The sequence below is a fragment of the Colletotrichum costaricense genome, assembly GCF_030867565.1.
Source record: "Colletotrichum costaricense strain IMI 309622 chromosome Unknown Scaffold_5.1, whole genome shotgun sequence".
Taxonomy (NCBI): domain Eukaryota; kingdom Fungi; phylum Ascomycota; class Sordariomycetes; order Glomerellales; family Glomerellaceae; genus Colletotrichum; species Colletotrichum costaricense.
Genome location: NW_026848234.1, coordinates 490,065 through 507,392, shown reverse-complemented (window position 1 = coordinate 507,392; position 17,328 = coordinate 490,065). Strand labels below are relative to the sequence as shown.

The 17,328-nt window shown below is 51.4% G+C and overlaps 6 protein-coding genes across 6 annotated transcripts; 4 read left to right on the top strand and 2 right to left on the bottom strand.

Annotated features, from left to right (window-relative positions):
- Positions 1-1,413: 1,413 nt before the first annotated feature.
- On the top strand, positions 1,414-4,030 carry CCOS01_05284 (LysM domain-containing protein; the record flags this gene model as incomplete). The annotated part of the gene is made up of 7 exons (XM_060453464.1): positions 1,414-1,553; positions 1,614-1,865; positions 1,919-2,084; positions 2,164-2,633; positions 2,699-2,815; positions 2,885-3,071; positions 3,134-4,030. 7 exons carry the CDS (start codon positions 1,414-1,416, stop codon positions 4,028-4,030), a joined length of 2,229 nt encoding a protein of 742 aa, XP_060315236.1.
- Positions 4,031-5,402: 1,372 nt separating this feature from the next.
- On the top strand, positions 5,403-6,786 carry CCOS01_05283 (uncharacterized protein; the record flags this gene model as incomplete). The annotated part of the gene is made up of 2 exons (XM_060453463.1): positions 5,403-5,883; positions 5,945-6,786. 2 exons carry the CDS (start codon positions 5,403-5,405, stop codon positions 6,784-6,786), a joined length of 1,323 nt encoding a protein of 440 aa, XP_060315235.1.
- Positions 6,787-7,750: 964 nt separating this feature from the next.
- Positions 7,751-9,333, top strand: CCOS01_05282 (major facilitator superfamily transporter; the record flags this gene model as incomplete). Its single annotated transcript, XM_060453462.1, has 3 exons — positions 7,751-7,917; positions 7,993-8,786; positions 8,840-9,333. The coding sequence occupies 3 exons, from the start codon at positions 7,751-7,753 to the stop codon at positions 9,331-9,333; spliced, it is 1,455 nt and encodes a 484-aa protein (XP_060315234.1).
- A 194-nt stretch (positions 9,334-9,527) lies between these two features.
- On the bottom strand, positions 9,528-11,028 carry CCOS01_05281 (uncharacterized protein; the record flags this gene model as incomplete). The annotated part of the gene is made up of 4 exons (XM_060453461.1): positions 9,528-10,035; positions 10,111-10,426; positions 10,484-10,835; positions 10,918-11,028. The coding sequence occupies 4 exons, from the start codon at positions 11,026-11,028 to the stop codon at positions 9,528-9,530; spliced, it is 1,287 nt and encodes a 428-aa protein (XP_060315233.1).
- A 1,289-nt stretch (positions 11,029-12,317) lies between these two features.
- Positions 12,318-13,344, top strand: CCOS01_05280 (fumarylacetoacetate hydrolase; the record flags this gene model as incomplete). The annotated part of the gene is made up of 3 exons (XM_060453460.1): positions 12,318-12,521; positions 12,611-12,688; positions 12,748-13,344. The coding sequence occupies 3 exons, from the start codon at positions 12,318-12,320 to the stop codon at positions 13,342-13,344; spliced, it is 879 nt and encodes a 292-aa protein (XP_060315232.1).
- Positions 13,345-13,425: 81 nt separating this feature from the next.
- On the bottom strand, positions 13,426-16,110 carry CCOS01_05279 (uncharacterized protein; the record flags this gene model as incomplete). Its single annotated transcript, XM_060453459.1, has 3 exons — positions 13,426-13,504; positions 13,562-14,672; positions 14,727-16,110. The coding sequence occupies 3 exons, from the start codon at positions 16,108-16,110 to the stop codon at positions 13,426-13,428; spliced, it is 2,574 nt and encodes an 857-aa protein (XP_060315231.1).
- Between the last annotated feature and the right edge of the window lie 1,218 nt (positions 16,111-17,328).

The window sequence follows — 17,328 nt, the reverse complement described above, 5'->3', positions numbered from 1 at the left end:
GTTCAAAAGAAGGAATTGAATAAGGAGTGATAGGCGCGACGTGATTGTTAGAGTCTAAAGGAACGGCTGAGATGAGGAAAGGAATGGCTGCCATAAAGGCGTAAAGAAGAGTGAGTGGAAACATCCCCGCGGCCTTGAACGACTCTTTGGAGTCTGGAATGATGGGTGACTTCGAAGCAAACCAGTTTCTAGAGCAGAACGGCAGCTCCCAAGACACAAATATTGCAATCGTGTTAACCCAAACTCAGCTCTTGACAGTCGAGAAGCGGCGTGTTGTTCATCAACAGGCAACAACAGCGTGCTCGCTTGCTGGCTCCTGATCCACCCCGGGCTGCAGGGGTTATGGTCGCATTTCGACTCGGGCCATTTGATGCAGAGTGAAATTAAGCTGATGCTATGGGTACATGAAGCGCCGAATACCGCCCATTTCAGATAGATTTATGGATTGCAGGTTGCTAAAAGCTCACCCTTGAACACCCTCAACATGTCGATCCAGGCTCTGATGATCAGACTGTCTCGGCGGCTTCGACCGGCTTGGCAGGAATCCCTCGTCAGCCTGACTTGAGTTGGTATCAAATGACCCTCTTTTGACTGAATTATCATCTCACCTGCTTCCGAAGCCATCCCAAATTCAAGACCAACGGCCGCAGGGAGTAAGCAGGTTGGTTGCATAGAGTTGGCGATGTCACCCTTCAAGCCTTGTTGGGCGGAGAATGTCATCTAACCCCCGGCCCCTGTCACAAAAAAGCTTACCTGGACTTGGCTACTCTTGGCCATTCTTGGCTCCCCTCGGCACGAAAATGCCGCTGACATGAACCACTTTTTGAGTCCAGATGACTGCTGTGCCGTAGGCTACTGAACGGCATCGGGCCGCTGTGCTTACTTGGAGGCAAGAAAGATTGAGACAACTCCTTTTCCTTGCAGTTTGGACTAGCAGGCAGACCTATCAAAACGCGTCGCAGCTCGCGTAAAGGAAGAAAGATGCGATTGCCGACTCAGTTGCGGGACATCCGACTCCGGCAAGGATTTCAACCCTGCAGAATGAGCTCCCGTCGCGTGCAGTTCTTCAATCTCCTCGGCTTCAATATCACACGGCCAGGATAGAGCGTTCCTTGCAGGCCCCATACTTAGAAGCTGCAGCCTGCAGCCTAATGCAACTTCCCTGAGCATTTTGGTACCACTGCTGTCAGACCAATTTCCAGTCTACTAGTGCCAAATCTGATGCCGACAACATCAATGAGAGACTCGTACTAGCTGATCATCTGTCGGTGTCTTTCTCTTCCAGTCAATTGTGAATGAGTCCAAGGTCCATATACCGAAGGCTTCGCACATGAGATGAGCCGCAGCACCAATCCCGTGTCTGTCCATTCCTTACCAGCACAGAGCCCGCCGCTCTGAGCAATTTACTTCATCATGGAGAGGCACTCATTGTGGCTTCTGTTCGTTGCACTTAGTTTTCTGCAAACATGTCACTCATTCAACCTTTACCCAGCTATCAACGGCGATAAGCTCGCCAAGTCACTGAACGTCACATCAGACTGCATCGCAGCGCTGTAAGTACTTACGTTGCGCCCGAGACCTCTGATAGATGCATCAGCTCATAAGTGAGATAGAAATCAAACTATTCCAGAATGCGATCAGACGTTACTACAGATGACGATGAACGTAGAGAACTACTGGTGGACCGATGACAACCTCACGGCTGTCTGCGACTCAGGCTGTGCTGAAGCCGTTGGATCGTGGAACTACAACGTCTCTGATCCTTGCTTCGAGCAGTCTTTCACTGCATATGGAAAGCTTGTGCCCATTTGGACAGTCACTGAGCGAGTTGTTGACAATCTCATCTTTGCCTGTTTGCCGTCTCGGTTAGTCTCATTGCCTGAACCCATCTCTGGAAGATCATGCTGATTGTTTAAAGATCCGACAACTACACATACTGTCTCACAGAATCTCAGGAGTGGGTTGGAGCTGATGTGTTGCGGGTCGACTGTGATGCCAATCCCTCAGATCCAACTTGCGGCGGCAACTCCACGGACATCCCCGAGGCGAATGTTCGCCTAGCCAACCTGTACGAAGACGATATTGTGAGTTGGACTTCTGTGATGTCATCGTACGCCTCACTGATATGACATCAAGTTATGTAATGACTGTTTCATAAGTCAGCTTTACACTCGCATCTCGTCCATCTTCGTGCCGGATACCGACTACTCAGAATATCTCGCAGATCAGATTTTTGATATCTCAGACGTTTGCAACAAAACTATTCCCGACTTCACTGTTGCACTGCCTTGGAATTATCAGACTGCATCGACCCTGTCTTCCGTAAACGTGGGGTCTTCAACGAGTGTCGTGGCCACTGCCACCTCCACTGCCGCTGCCACGACCACATGTGTTGGTCAGACTCTTGGCTCTGCCGCTGCATCAAAGAGAGGTAATGCTTTGGACTGGATCAAGAGGTCCACGCCTGGGTTGGAGCCTAGGCAGGCATCATCATGCGATGACTTATCGTCTCAGTATGGCGTCAGCACTGGCGCACTTCAGTGGTTCACTAACAGTGAAACCTGCGCTGTCTCTGGCTCGGTGTGTCTTCCTCAGCGGTGCACATTGCAGAAAGTTGGAAGCAACGAGACGTGGTGAGTATCACGAACCAATCTTTGCCATTCTATGCTACTTTCAGTGCTAATGATCATCCTCAAAGTGCAAGTATCGCGGCATCCATCGGTGGTGACACCACTATTGTCCAGTTCAAGAAGTGGAATACGTACATCCTCGGACTTTGTGACAGTCTTACAGAGGGACAGTGGGTATGCGTAAGGTAAGGAGGACTTTGATCTACCTTATGTTATGATAAATGTGAAGTTGACTGACCAATTTTCCTGCATAGTTCCCCCGGCGTCAACGCTACATACACATTGCCTGCACCACCATTAGGCACAGAAGCCAATGCCAGAAATCAACAACGAGGAGGCGCCGGTGGCATAGTATCGGCTACGACCACCGCAACAGACATTGTCAACCCTGTGTCGGGAGGAACAGCCCCTAGCCCAACCCAAGACGGGCTTGTCACCAACGTAAGACGAAGCATTGACGACAAATCAACATGAAGACGCGAGACTAACTCTGAGATTTCCAGTGCAATAATTACGCAAGTGCTACTGCTGGAGACGGATGCGAGGCGTTTGCCACACGCAACTCGATTGCGCCAACACAGCTCTATGCATGGAACCCAGTTCTTGGCACTGCTGGCTCCGAATGCTCAACCGCTCTGTGGGCTAGTGAGTATTACTGCATCGGCACGTGGAAGCCAACCCAGACTTCTGCCGTAACTGCACCAGGTCCAACCCAGACTGGAATCACGTCTAGCTGCAACAAGTACGCAGAGGCGATCTCTGGTGACGTCTGTACCATCTTTGCCTCTCGAAACAACATCACCACCGCTCAGCTCTACGCTTGGAATAGCGTGCTGGGAGCCAACGGAGAGAACTGCGCTGGCTCCATGTGGGCGGACGAGTATTACTGTGTTGGTGTCTCCGGATCATCATCCGCAGCGACGACGACACAAGTAGCAACAACCACGGCTGCAGTCTCGACTACTGCTACTCAAGTCACAGCCCCTGGACCGACTCAAACTGGAATCGTCTCGAGCTGCTCCAAGTTTGCCAAGGCTCCGTCCGGAGTAGTCTGCGGCGACTTTGCGAGCAGCAATAGCATTTCAACCGATCAGTTGTATGCATGGAACACAGTCCTCGGTGCCAATGGAGAGAACTGCGCGTCTTCCATGTGGGCCAACGAGTACTACTGTGTCGGCATCACCGTGGCTGCCCCTGGCCCGACGCAAGATGGCATTAACTCTAACTGTGCTCGATATGCCGAAGCGCCTGCAGGTGCGACCTGCACCACGTTCTCGAGCGCCAATGAAGTCACTCTGGCTCAATTGTATGCTTGGAATCCGGTCTTGGGGGCAAATGGGGAGAATTGCGCCACAAAGATGTGGGCGCAGGAGTATTACTGCATCAGTGTTACTAAGTAATAGAACGCCATTCGACCTGTTCACCGAAGGCACCTTAATACGCAAGACCAGATGTCTTCAGTCAACGCTGAGATTAAGGTTCCACTTGAATGCTGGACCTAAAACTTTATCAAAGCTGATGTGATATTGCTGAAAGGGCAGGAAGCTCAAGCAGCTGTAGCTCGTGGTAATACTGCAGTACATCAACATCTGTGCTAATTCTCTGGAAGTAATGAAACTAGTCTTGCAGAAAGATAAAGTGAGCAGAGGACATTAAAGTATCATCCATGGCCTGCATGATAATTCACAAATACGATATCTTCTTTTCTTTTCTTTCCTTTTCTTTGTCTTATCTATCAGAACTTCACATTCTTTGAATCTCCCACAATCTTCGAGCTACAGGGCTCTTCATCTTATGTCCCCATGTCTTCATAGTCTCTCTGTGTTGGTATCCCTATTACAGGGTAATTGGTTCGAACCGTGGGTTGACGAAGAGATCAATTGAACTATATGAATTTCTGCGTAGGTGTAAAAAGGGGGTTCCAACCGTAGGTTGGGCTGGCTACGATAATCGTAAATAGGGCCCCCAATTGGCCCCTGCGCAGTCGGCCGTACGCCGCGGTCGAATTGGACTTCCAATCCGACACTCTGATTCCCAAATAGACATTCTACCTTGATCCATAAATTAGACAACAAAGGAGTAATCTACACAAAGATCAATGATTAATACCAGTTCTTGTTTAATTTAAGACTTCTATGTTTGAGAAGCCAGAGGCTGCCAAGCTTCAAGTCAATTGCTAAGAGCACTTGGAGGTGGTACACACACCCCACAAATGTGACTTCGACATGGTGAAAGTAGATAAAGCCTCACTTTTCATGTCATGCAAGTTCAGAAAAATCATTGGTCCACATGTCGTCGCATTCTTGGCTTGCATTTACTGTTAGTAGGTGGCGACAGGCTTTAAGCGCCTACACGTACGTTCCAACGAAAGAGGTGCATTCTCGGGCTGGTGAAAGGCCAGACATCCTGCCTACATCAGGCATCAATGGCGCAGCAGGTCGCATGTTCTTAGCCAGAATAACGGGCACGGGAAGATCAATAGGTATAGTTTTGCAGCAAAGCCCCCAATCCTAAGTCGGACTGAATTTTAAAGAAGGTGTGGCCTGACAATTTTCCTTTTGGAACGCCGCACGTTGAGATGGAACCTGCAGGAGGCCAACCATCTGCTGCAAGTTGCAGCAATCTGTGTCTCAGTACGCTATGAGACTACAAAACTACAATAACGCCTCGAGTTTGCGTCTTGGAATCTTTCCCATCTGCCTATCCTAATACCCAACGCTCAACCTCTGCTACTCTACAATCATCGCTATTCTCTCACGAAAGAGAAAAAACATGTCGGAACAGCAAGACGTCTACCGCATGTGCAGAGCACTATTCAAGGGGAAATCCAAAAAGCTGAAGAAGACGAGGATTCGCGAAATTCTCATTGAAAACCAGAGCGCTTTGCATCACCTTTTCACAAGCTATGGCGAGATCAGGCTTACCGCAATGATCCAGTCTCTCCTCAAAGCCGGAGCTTTCGAATCAGACCGTCGTGCCCAAGCTATGTTTCCCGAGCTATTCCAGACCACTCCACAGCAGGATGCGCAGAGAGAAGCATCTGAAGCCGACGCGGCAAAGTCTGTTGCTGAAATCTTGGGTGGTATGAGCCATGGCGAAGACATGGAGCCAGCGGAGCCAGTGGCGCCAACGGCACCAACTTCGTTAGCGTGGGGCTGGGAGGTTCCGCCTATGCCGGACCCGGATGATGAACTGCCAATACAAGACGCTGCCGCTTCTCAGACAAATTTTGAGACGAACTGTAGTAACGAAGGTATGTTGCAGATTGTAACGTGTTGAAAGCCAACATTGACGGATTTTCCAAATCTTTACAGCGCACTCCCGGACAGATCCCAAGATACCTTCCCTCTATCCAACATATCTCCCTTTCACCACTCAACATGCTATTCTTACAGCTTCTCAGAAGCTGCTCGAAGAATGTTGCTTCGATTTCGCAAAGAAGTGGTTCCCCGACGTGCTCCAAGGCAAAGGCTGGGAATGTGCGTCTGCGGTCGAGTTGACGAATTGGATCAAAATCTTCAACGCGGAGGTCCTCACGCTTCCCCCACAAGTTATCACCATGACAGACAAAACCATCAATGAGGTTTTTGCGCCGACCCATAAGTTACGACACACAGCAGTTCACAGATTGCCAACGACAGCCCGCGAAGTTATCCGACTGATCCGAGCAGGAGTAGAACTGACGGAGACTCTGCAAGACTTCACGCGGGCATCTCAGCTAGAGGATCTGATTCTTGAGGTCGACGAGAAGATCAAAACGATGGAGCTCACGAAAAATGTTTTGGAGGATCGTGCTGCCGCTCAGCTCGAGGATATCCGCCGGCAGCGAGAAGACCTTGATAGACAAGAACGCGAGTTTATCGAGAACATGATCAAGGAGGACCAGGAACACAAAGCTCTCCTTGGCAGCCTTCTTGAGACTGCTGTTGCTGAGATTCTGGAAAAGAAGAACGCCAAAAACCAGGTCTCCGATGAGGACGAGACTGATGGCCAGGATATCGACCTCGAAGTTGGCGAGATCACGAACAGGGATTCCGAAAGTTTGGAAAACAAGGATGACTCCAAAGATAGCAATGGGCTTTGGCGGAAACTAACAGATGCTTGGTCCGGAATGACTTTTGGTCCGAACAAAAAGTTTCTCTTTGGGGGTTTCTAGGGGTACGAAGAGTCGAATTAACACCACTTTGAGGCTTCTATTCGGGCTTGTTGGCAGTATGTTTTGCCGAGAGAATAATGATTGATCATCAAGCCAGAGACTGCAATCTTCAGCATGGGCGGAGAAGGATGTACATGTGTACTTAGTTTATTATGTTTTCTCTTGCTACATGTATTGAGGATATCGAAGTTGTGATTATCAGCTGAACTATTCCACCGCGGCCATCAAATCTTTGGGTCCGGCTAGTTCTCAGATAGAAGTGACGGGTAGCGACGCACGGCCTCCGAGGATGTCGTTCGCGCCTTACGGTGGGTGAGTGCTTTTGGACCTCGCGCTCACCGAGACCGCCGGCTGGCCGGAGGAAGAGTCTCGGAGGACCGACCCCGCACTAGGCCAAATCAAGAGTGATGCGGGGCTGTCAGAAACCAATCAAAAGAGTCAATCTCAAGATCCAAAGGTCAATGACCGTGCTTCATCAGATCGACCTTTTGGACCCCTCATTGATGTTGTGTTCCCCGTTTGCGGAATGCAAAAGATAAAGATAAAACCAAGGTCGATAGCCAGATGGAACCAAAGATACTCCAATACTGCAATTCTACGGTATTAAAGATACCCGGATGCCATAACCGGTCGCACATAAGCGGATGTCACGTGTGACGGACAGCAAGCAGCGGCCCCGCCGTCGCCACCTTCCCGACCCCCCCGGCCTTTCAAATTTTCGTCCCGGGCCAGAAGGAAGAGGAAAAAAAATATGGCGAAGGGCGTGGGGCAATCACGCAAAGGGCGCTTGCCATGCCGCTTTGCTAGCCGGCTCCTTTTGCGTTACCTTAGTCGAGTGGTCCCTACATCTAGCCGCCGCTCATTGTCACTGCCTTAACCTTTCTCTTTGACTGAACATACTTGCCGCGTTTCTGTTCCTAATACAATTCTGTCATTGGAATCCCCGGCCGACGATATGCCAAACATGAATGAGGAGCAGCCTCTGCTGGTCGAGGACCCCATCTGCGAGGAAGACATCTCGAAGCACTTGCTCGACTTTGATCCCAACGGCGATCCTGAGAACCCCAGGGAATGGCCCGCACCTTTCAAGTGGACTCTGGTCGCATTGCTGGCTCTCACCGCGTTCACGGTGTACGACAACCATCATACCTGATGTGTATTGCATCAAACATCTCGTGACCACATTTGAGCTGACATATGGCACAGCACTTTCACCTGCATCTCAGTCGTTCCTGTAGCCGCCCACATCATCCAAGACCTAGACCAGAATGAAGGCGCAAACTCACCGGCGAGCGCCCTGCTCGTCACAATCTGGGAGCTCGGTGAAGCCGCTGGCCCTCTCCTCATCGCGCCCCTTTCCGAGATCTACGGACGCTACCCCGTCATGAACGCCGCCAACATCCTCTTCATCATCGCCACCGTCCTCGCCGCTATCAGCACGAGCACCCCGCTCCTCATCGGCGCCCGCTGCCTTACTGGTCTTGCGGTCGCTTCTAATGTGTTGAACCCGGCCATCATTGGCGACATGTTCGTTCCGGACAACCGCGGCTCGGCGATGAGCATAGTATCCCTCGCCCCGCTCATCGGCGGTGCGGTCGGCCCCATGATTAGCGGCGCGATTGCGCAGACCCTCGGCTGGAGACAGGTTCTCTGGATGAGCGCTGGTTTGGCGACCGTGTGTGAGATCTTGTTCCTCACTTGCTTCCGGGAGACGTATAAGATGACCATCTTGAGACGACGTGCCGCGAAGCATGCGGACGAGCACGGGGCACCGCTTCACCCTGCCGGAGTTGATGACCACAAGAGCCTTATCAAGCTATGGGAGTCGATCAAGCGGCCTTTCTATGTCTTGCTCAGGTCAAATGTTCTGATGGGACTGTCGTTCTTTGGGTGCATAACTTTCGCCTACTTTTACGTCATGTCCATCAGCTTGCCTGTCATTCTCCAAGATGTGTATGGTTTCTCGCCTGCCCTCACTGGTCTCTCATTCATGTCCTTCAGTAAGTCCTACTATGAACTTTTGCACGATGCGTTTGTGTTCTAACGGTCACAGGTATCGGTTCATTCATCAGCGTCATCGTCAGCAACTTCAGCCTGGATAGGATCTACGTGAAGCTTCGTGGCAACGACCCCGTCGGACGTCCCGAGTACCGGCTCCCGCTCGTCATCATCGGCGCATTCACACTGCCCCTCTCCATCACCGCCTACGGCTGGATTGCGGAACTTCACCTTCCTGTCGGCCTTCTTCTCCTGTCGGTCGCGATGCTCGGCTTCACTCTTCTCATGGCCTCCCTTCCTCTCTCCGCCTACGTTGTCGACGCCACAGGCCTATACTCTGCTTCCGCCATGACTGGTGTCATCGTGACGAGATGCCTAGCTGGAACTTTCCTACCCCTTGCGAGCGGACCTATGGTGCAGTCTTTCGGTTATGGTTGGGGTTTCACTATGCTGGGAGCTTTCAGCATCTGCCTGGCGCCCATCCCGGTGGTTATCATGAGATACGGTCATGTTTGGCGCCAAAAGTCCGAATACACGAGAGATGCCTGAAGACGTCATGAGTTACGATACAACTATCATTAAAGCATATTGCCGGGAACGAAAAGTGATTTACAACGCGTTATTGCTATATACAGTTTGGGAGGGGGTTTCTACTTAACTTAGATTCGGCGTTATCGAGAGGCATATTTCAACAGCTTTGTGAATAGAATGAATTAATAGTCAATCATCATGCAGAAGCATTGTCAGGCTTGTTTTTGTTCCCACTCTTGGAAGGCCTCAATGGCTTCTGCTACCGAGTCCCGCCCCATCAACTCCATCCGATAATCCTCATCCATTAACCGCCACCCCGTCGGCGACAACCTGTCCGTCAGCGGTGCACCCGTCATCTCCGCATCGCGAGCCTCCTGCTCCGGCCCGTCACGAACATGATACCATTTCCGATTCGAAGTCGCGCCCTGCACGTTCAGCGTCGTCCGGTCTTTCCGAAGCGTCTCATATAGCTTTAAGATCCCGGGGATCTGTGGTACCATGTTTTCAGCCCCCGAGGAGTTCTTCAACAGACCAAAAAGCTTCCCAATCACGGCGCCGTCTTCAACAGCCATAGCTGCGCCTTGGGCTTGGTAGGGCAGACTTGGATGGCATGAATCACCCAGCAGAGCGAAGCAGCCCTTGGTCCACGTCTTCAACTCAGGATGCGTGCATAGCTTCCACTTTTGCACTCTCGGTATCAGCGAGATGAGCTTTGTCAATCTAAGCCAAGGATTAGTAGCCACACAGGATGCGTGGAATCTCACCTGGTAGCTTCTCAAGCAGCTAGAAACTTACGTATCATCCCATCCGCGATAACTTTCCCTCATCTCTTCGATATCACCCTGCACGCGCTTCTCTCCCGGCTCCATGTTATCCGGCCTGATGAGCACGAGGTTAAACTCCCGCCCTCCTCTGACGGGGTAGAACACGGTGTGTTTGTCGGGTCCCATCCACACCGTAGCCTGCTTCCGCGCACAAAGATCGTCGACCCGGGGATCATTCAGAGCTTTGAGATAGTCAAACGGAAACGTAGCGCGATACGCCAGATCCCCTGTCTCAACAGGCGGCGAAGCCGCTCCAAGAAGCTGGTCACGACAAATAGACCAAAGTCCTATCACGAACCGTCAGCGAAACAGCAACAAGCTCATAGCCAGCACATCTTACTCACCATCAGCACCAATAATCACATCCCCGCCGATATCATCCCCGTCCTCGAGATACACCCTCTTTTCATCAAAATCAATCCTCTCCACATCCATATCGAGACACAGATCCACACCAATCTCCTTGCACGTCTGCCACAGAATGTAATGCAAATCGGCCCGGTGCACAACCATCCACAGATCGCCGTACCGGACCTGCGCGTCCTTGGCCGAGAGCGTGTGCAGGTGCGCGCCGTCTGCGTACCTGCGGTACTCCATCCCGTCGATGACGACCCCGCATTGGAGGAGTTTGTCGAGGTAGCCTAATTGTCTTGCGATTCTGGTGCCGTTGGGTGGGAGCTGAAGACCTGCGCCGATCTAGAGAAATCTTAGCTTAGATAAACGAGTGTATCACTGAGAGCGGGAAAGGGAATCGTGAATGGCACTTCGGTGAGCTTACCGGGACCAGTCTATTCGCCCTCTCGAGAACGACCACCTCAAGCCCCTCTCTTCTACAGGCTATGGCGCAAGCGAGGCCGCCGAGACCTGCGCCGATGATGAGGACTCTCATATTGGCATTTGACCCTGGACGAGTAAAATTGCAGTCAGTTGGACCGGTGGCGGTCACCTTGGATCATTTTGTTATCATCTAGATTTACAGTCTGTCCTGTCCCATCACGTCCGTAGCCCACCCCCGCTACTTAAAGGGTCTTCGGCCTGAACCTGCATCATGCAGGAAACCCCGCGCCGGATCTCTGCCGCGCCCCACTACCGAACCGCTGAGTGTCATTCGCGCCGAACTCTGAGGGGCAAGTCATGCAGCGAGAACCAGTTTCTACGGAGTAAGAATCCCTTGAAAACCACCAATTTTTCGAAGGCTGGCGAAGTATCATCGGTAGACATCGCTTTCGGAGAAATCTGATTGGATAGGGGCTACCCTCGACGGCCTCGCGGGTTCTTACTTGCGGCCCGAGTCTGTTCACTCTGCCGCCCGACCTTGGATAACTGTTTCGCTGCTCCTTGAAAAAGTAAGCTAAGAAGGCAACCAAATGCCCACACGCTTTTGTCCTCCTGCGGTTCAGAACATCAATCGGAACGTCTGAGCTTGATCTGGTAATCGGAATACTCCTTTCGGGGCGGGGTTTCCCGAAGATGCCCATTACGACGAAATAAGAAAGTACGGTAAATCCCCTCCAGTAAGGGAATCAACACCTTCTGCCATCATCCCTTCGTCGGTACAAGCATCGGTGTCCTCGATTACTCATTCAACCTAGGTAAACCACCCCGGATTTCCCACTCTACTTTCTCGGTGACCTCTGGACTGGCATATCTCCGTGTCCGACATCTCCATGGGGACGTGGCAAAAACTCATCCGAACATGAATAGACTCCAAGATCTCCAACCCCGCGATATCCGCCACGCCCTGTCCCAAAGGTGATGATTTTGCTGCCTTTTCCTAATGACACCCAAAAGCACAAAATTCCCCGAAATCGCCGAACCGGTCTTTAGTTTTTTCATCTCAATATTCCATGTGCTGCTCAGCGGCCAGCCGCACGCTGCCGTGCACGGGTACAGGGCATTCACGCCGCGCCGCGAACGATGTACAGATTGCCATGAAGGTCATGAGGCCCGTGATAGACCATCCGAGTCTGCCGACGGCATCTTCGGTCGCCAGGGGGGGGGGGGGGCGGGGCGGAAGAGAAAATAATCAGCTACCGACCGCCCAAGATGCATCAAAGACGAGCGATCCGCAAGGTTCCGAACTGAAGTAAAGTAGTTTGCTGGAATCGAATATAAAAGCACGGCGCTGCGGCGTCGTGGAGTTGCGATTGCTTTGTGGAGAAAGGCAGTCCTTTTCCGATGTTCCTCGAGCTTATTGGGAATGGTGTCGGGTGTGCAACGATGGAATTCCAGGCCCTCGTGAGATATGAACACCAAGGGAGTGTATTTTACGGCAATCTCGTACGAACTAGTGAGTTTGGCTACACTATCGAGCGACTAAATGGGAATCTAGATGTCGGACTAGAGAGAACAAATATCAGAGACACGGCGGTAAAAGTGAGTGTTAGAGAACTCGCGGCCAGCTAGTCTGTGGTTTTTTCCCTCCCAAGATCGCAAAGACCAATGCTGATTCGACCAATTCCGCGATGTAGCTGCTTTGCCCGTTGGAAAGAACGCCCATCATCATGTGCCTGGGGTTAAACTATGCTCGATACGCGATAGAATCAAATGTGAGTGAAGATGCACATTTGAAGTCTTTTGCGAGGTTCTTTAAACCAATGGCCCACAGCTTCCCGTATGCGCCTTCCCCATCATCTTCACAAAGCCGCCCGACGCCCTCGCAGGCCCCCACAATCCCATCATCGTCCACCATGACGCGCAGGACAAGCTAGACTACGAGGGTGAACTCTGCGTCATCATTGGTCGGGACGTCAAGAACGCGACTCTCGACAACGCCCTGGACTATGTCCTCGGGTACGCCGCAGGAAATGACGTGACCGCCCGCAACTTCCAGATCCCCGGCGCCTCGGGCGGCCAGTACTCCTACTGCAAGTCCTTCGATGGGTTCGCTCCTATCGGGCCGGCCATCTGGTCGCCGAGTGTCATTCCGGATCCGCATGCGTTGCGGTTCCGCACCAGGGTCAACGGGAAGGTCGTCCAGGAGACGGAGACTTCCGATATGATTTGGTCGGTGGCGCAGGTTATCGTGCATCTTTCGCGAGGGACGACGTTGAGGAAGGGGACTGTGATTATGATGGGTACGCCTGGGGGCGTTGGGTACTCGCGCGGTGTGTTTTTGAAACATGGGGATGTTGTTGCAGTTGAGATTGATGGTCTCGGGAGGATCCAGAACGAGATTATGTTTGAGGGAGCCCATGTAGCGTAAGCGGAGCGCTTGTCGTCTAAGACCGGGAAGCCGGGATGATATTCTGTGGTCAAGGGAGGGCTTCTTGAACTTTTCATGTTTTTATTGAAGGCCGATTCCTTTCTTGAATTCAGCTAGCCATTCAGGGATGTCTGCAGCCGTTTGATTCCACGGGTCATCACTGGCAAATGTGAGTCAGTTTGCGTGATACTACAATGACATACAGGGCAGTACTTACTCATCAAAAATTACCCATCTTGCATGATATCTGAGCTCATCATCTGAAGGGATATGCATGTTAGGGTTCTGAGGCGAAATGGTGGTCGCAACGAATCGTGATAGTTCCCCTTCCAAACGAGCATATCTGTTAGGGTCATTCAAAAAGAACGGCATATCAGTGCCTCTTGAACGCTCAGATCGTCTAAGTGAGTGTCCAGATCCTTCAAAGATTGATTTGGCAGTTTGCAACCGCGTGTATAAGTCACTGGGCTTCCTTGACATAGAATCAAAACTGAAGTCTGTGGAGGTGTAATCTTGATCGTCGACGGGGTCGCAATAGCTTGAAGACATCTGTGTGTGAGCTGATCCGAATTGAGTGGTTGCTCGTGCTTTGCCAGCCGACATTGGTACAAGCCTCTCTGCATCTCCCGTCAACTGGTTCAGCTCAGCTAGCTCTGTAAAGAAGCTGCTGAGTTGGCTATCAGACGTGTTCGCCATGGAATCTAGACATGGTACTAGTTCCCCATAGGAGTCTCCTGCAAAGGCCTCGACCCTCTGTCGTAGTGGTGCCAGCCACGATGTTGACTTCCACATGAGGCGGACTATAAATCCAGCAAATCTTCTCGAAGGGTTTTTCGATGCCGACTCTATTCTGTTCAGAATGACGCAAGCTTCCTGCTGAAGATCGTCATCAGAGGGCGTGAGACCTAGAACGAGGTGCTCTCTGAGATGCCTGCACAGCTGAGCTTCTAGTTCGCAGTCCTCAAAGATGTCCGCCTTGCCAATTATCTGGAGTTGAGTCGCGCGAAGTTTGGCTAGTTGATAGCATTGGTTCATGGGACGTAGGCGCGCCTTTTCAGATAATTCCGTATCATTCATCAACAAGTCTCGAAGCCAGGATGACGCATTCGGCGTGCCGCTGGGCCTGAAAAACTCGGAGGCGTACAAGATGGTACAAGCCTCGTAGATGACCTCATCGTCCGAGGGCAGTCGTTCGTGTTCCTCAAAGTAGTTACGAACAAAGTATTCTACTTCAAGCTTGAGGAGTTCGTATGCGCTCGGTGCGGAACCAGCCGGCGAAACACTTGCGCAGTAGGGCACCGGCGCACTTTGCTCAAACTGAATTACGCCTTGGGGAATGGTGAGTTTTGGAGTTTTAAGGACTGGAAGCAGGTTTCACTTACAAGGAGGCACCGCATTATCGACTTTTGCGAGTATTTGGGGCTCAAAACCCCAATCCCCTTTCCAATTTGACATAGTGTTCCCGTCGTCTCGATAGTGATCCGCAATGTGGTCCCCACGCGTCGCCCATGAATCAAAGGTGGTTCCACAGAAGCCACATCTTGACCGAATCTTGTCCGTGGTAACCTTCCAAGTCTCTGCGGTTTTAGACATCTTACTTGTCTTGTGTACAAGTTTCAAATGCTGCCGGAGATGGTCTTTTCGGTAGTACGTACGCTCTTTGACCGGTCGTTCCGAGCAGGCTGCTTGGTGGTGGTCGTCGAGGTGCTGTTGGGTCGGGTTGGCCTCGTCGCAGAAGACGCAAATCACCCCTTTCTCAGGGTGTTGTGTGGTCGACCCGTGCGGAGAACACACCCATTCCTCAAGTGAGAGGTGAAGGGACTTTTCGTGTCTTTGCCAGTCGTACTTTGTCTTGAAGGTTTCGGCGCAGAAGGTGCATTGGTAGGTATTGATCTGTCGAAGGCTCAACCTGTTCCCCCTTCGTTCTTTTAGCATTGCTCGTCTTCTCCGACGATTCGAGTCCTTCCGGAGTGCCTCCATAGGGGTCGGAGATTTTCTAGAGCCATGGGAGTATGCCGAAGCATTGGAATGCGACCCTCCACTTGACTGAGATGTGCCAACGCTACTAATGCTCGAGGCGTTCTCCCAAGATCCTGCCGAAGACCGAGAGCGGCCCAAGAGTCCCGGACGCTTTGATGACGCGGCGACTGCGCGAGAAATATCGGCAGCTGAAGCAGGCTCGCTATCTGGTGGAGAGTGCTCCCATCGTTGCATCGGGTTCATTTGCTCGAATGCCATGGGCGTCGGTCGTCGAACGGGCACGTCTATGGGACTGGAACCAGCCTCGGTCCGGGCCGGTGTGGAGGCCCCGCCTGGGCGAATCTTCCTGCGCCGACGAGTATTGGCGAACCAGTTTATTAGTTGCTGCTTGCTCAACCCTGTTTGCTTCAGTAATCGCTCGGCCTGATCCGGGGTCGGATACGGATGCCGCTCGTGGTTTTCGAACCATGTTTTCAGGACTCTGATGTTTGCTGATGTGAAGCGACTGCCCACTTTCGTTCCGCCCTCCGTGGCATTCGGCGTGTCTTGCGGTGGCTCACGTTCGTCGAAGAGTGGGACACCACCAGACACGCTTGAAGATGCAGATATCCGTCCGTCCTCAGATTGTGTTCCATTCACTGCATCGTCGGGGTTTCTCGAGTCTTTGGGAAACATATCGGAAAACGCTTCGTCAGAAAGGAATAGACTGAGGTCGAAATCATCGTCCATCTCATTGGACCGCGCATTTGTCAGAACATTGTCGGCCATTAACAATGACTTTTCCATCGCTTCTTCCCGTTGAATGACTTGAAATAGTCACAGCGAGCGCTGATATGAAGGTTCTCTAGTCTTGATAGTAATGCCTCAACGTGACGCAGTGAATTTGGCCGACGTTGGTCGAGAGTGGGGGCTTGAAGGAATGGGAATGCATTGATCACAGTGAGGTGGGGAGGTTGTCAAAGAAGGGCGGTGATACGGGGCGCTAATCATGCAGGCAAGATCCCAACGCCATTCCGTCGGCGCCTTACTCATCTCGGACTTTGCTGACCAAATCCTGTTGTACTTGCCCCAAACGTGATTGCCTTTGGTTCAAATGGAACAGATGATGATCTATGCAATGGGTCTAGATGGCTTGAGAAAAGGAATAAGACGACGATCAATGAGACAAAACGAGCAAAGCAGTCAGCAGATGGCTTAAATTTCGTATTTTCAACGGCAAAAGAGAACAAGTTGCATGTGCTAAAGTCTATTGTTATCTTTCTTCTTACGAATGGTAATCAACAATTTACACCACAAATCGCTCAGCAACGAGAGCGATTAACAAACATTACACAAGGAATAGATAAAATATGAGCCAGGACTTACTGAGACATCGGAAACAAGACACAAACAATAATACTGAGTAAAGCGAGAGACGGCCGTGATCTAGACAGAGGCAGGCTGTCTGCTTTAGAAACCTCGCTCGCATTCGCATCACATGTGGTTTCTTCATGGGTTTTCGGGCCTTATTCCTCAGATGCACTCCATATTTCCACCACCTAGCGCGATTGAGGGTATCGCAACCCTTGCTCACGATGGACCTTGTTACTGCCGCAACCCTAACGATCCACAACTTTACAGATCTGATAGGGTTCCAGGACAAGAGCTCTCACAACCAACACCTACTATCAATCGCGTCGATGGTTTAGTGGTAAAATTCTCCGTTGCCATCAAGCAGCGTCGGGGAGCCGGGGGTTCGATTCCCCCTCGACGCAGCTTTTTGCCTTGTATCGTCACGAGTCAGTCACTGTGCCAGTCTAGGAGATGATTTTATGTCGATTTTTTGCTTCATCGACATAATCCTAGCTAGACTGGCGATGGACGTTGGTCCTAGCTGACCATGAAAGTAGACTGAGGATTACAAGCATTGACTGGACGATAGAGGCCTTCAAGAATGGATAGTATGCCATCTCGGGCTCCAGTCGGCTTGGCCATTACATGCTGTTAGTGCAAGTAGCTCTTGTA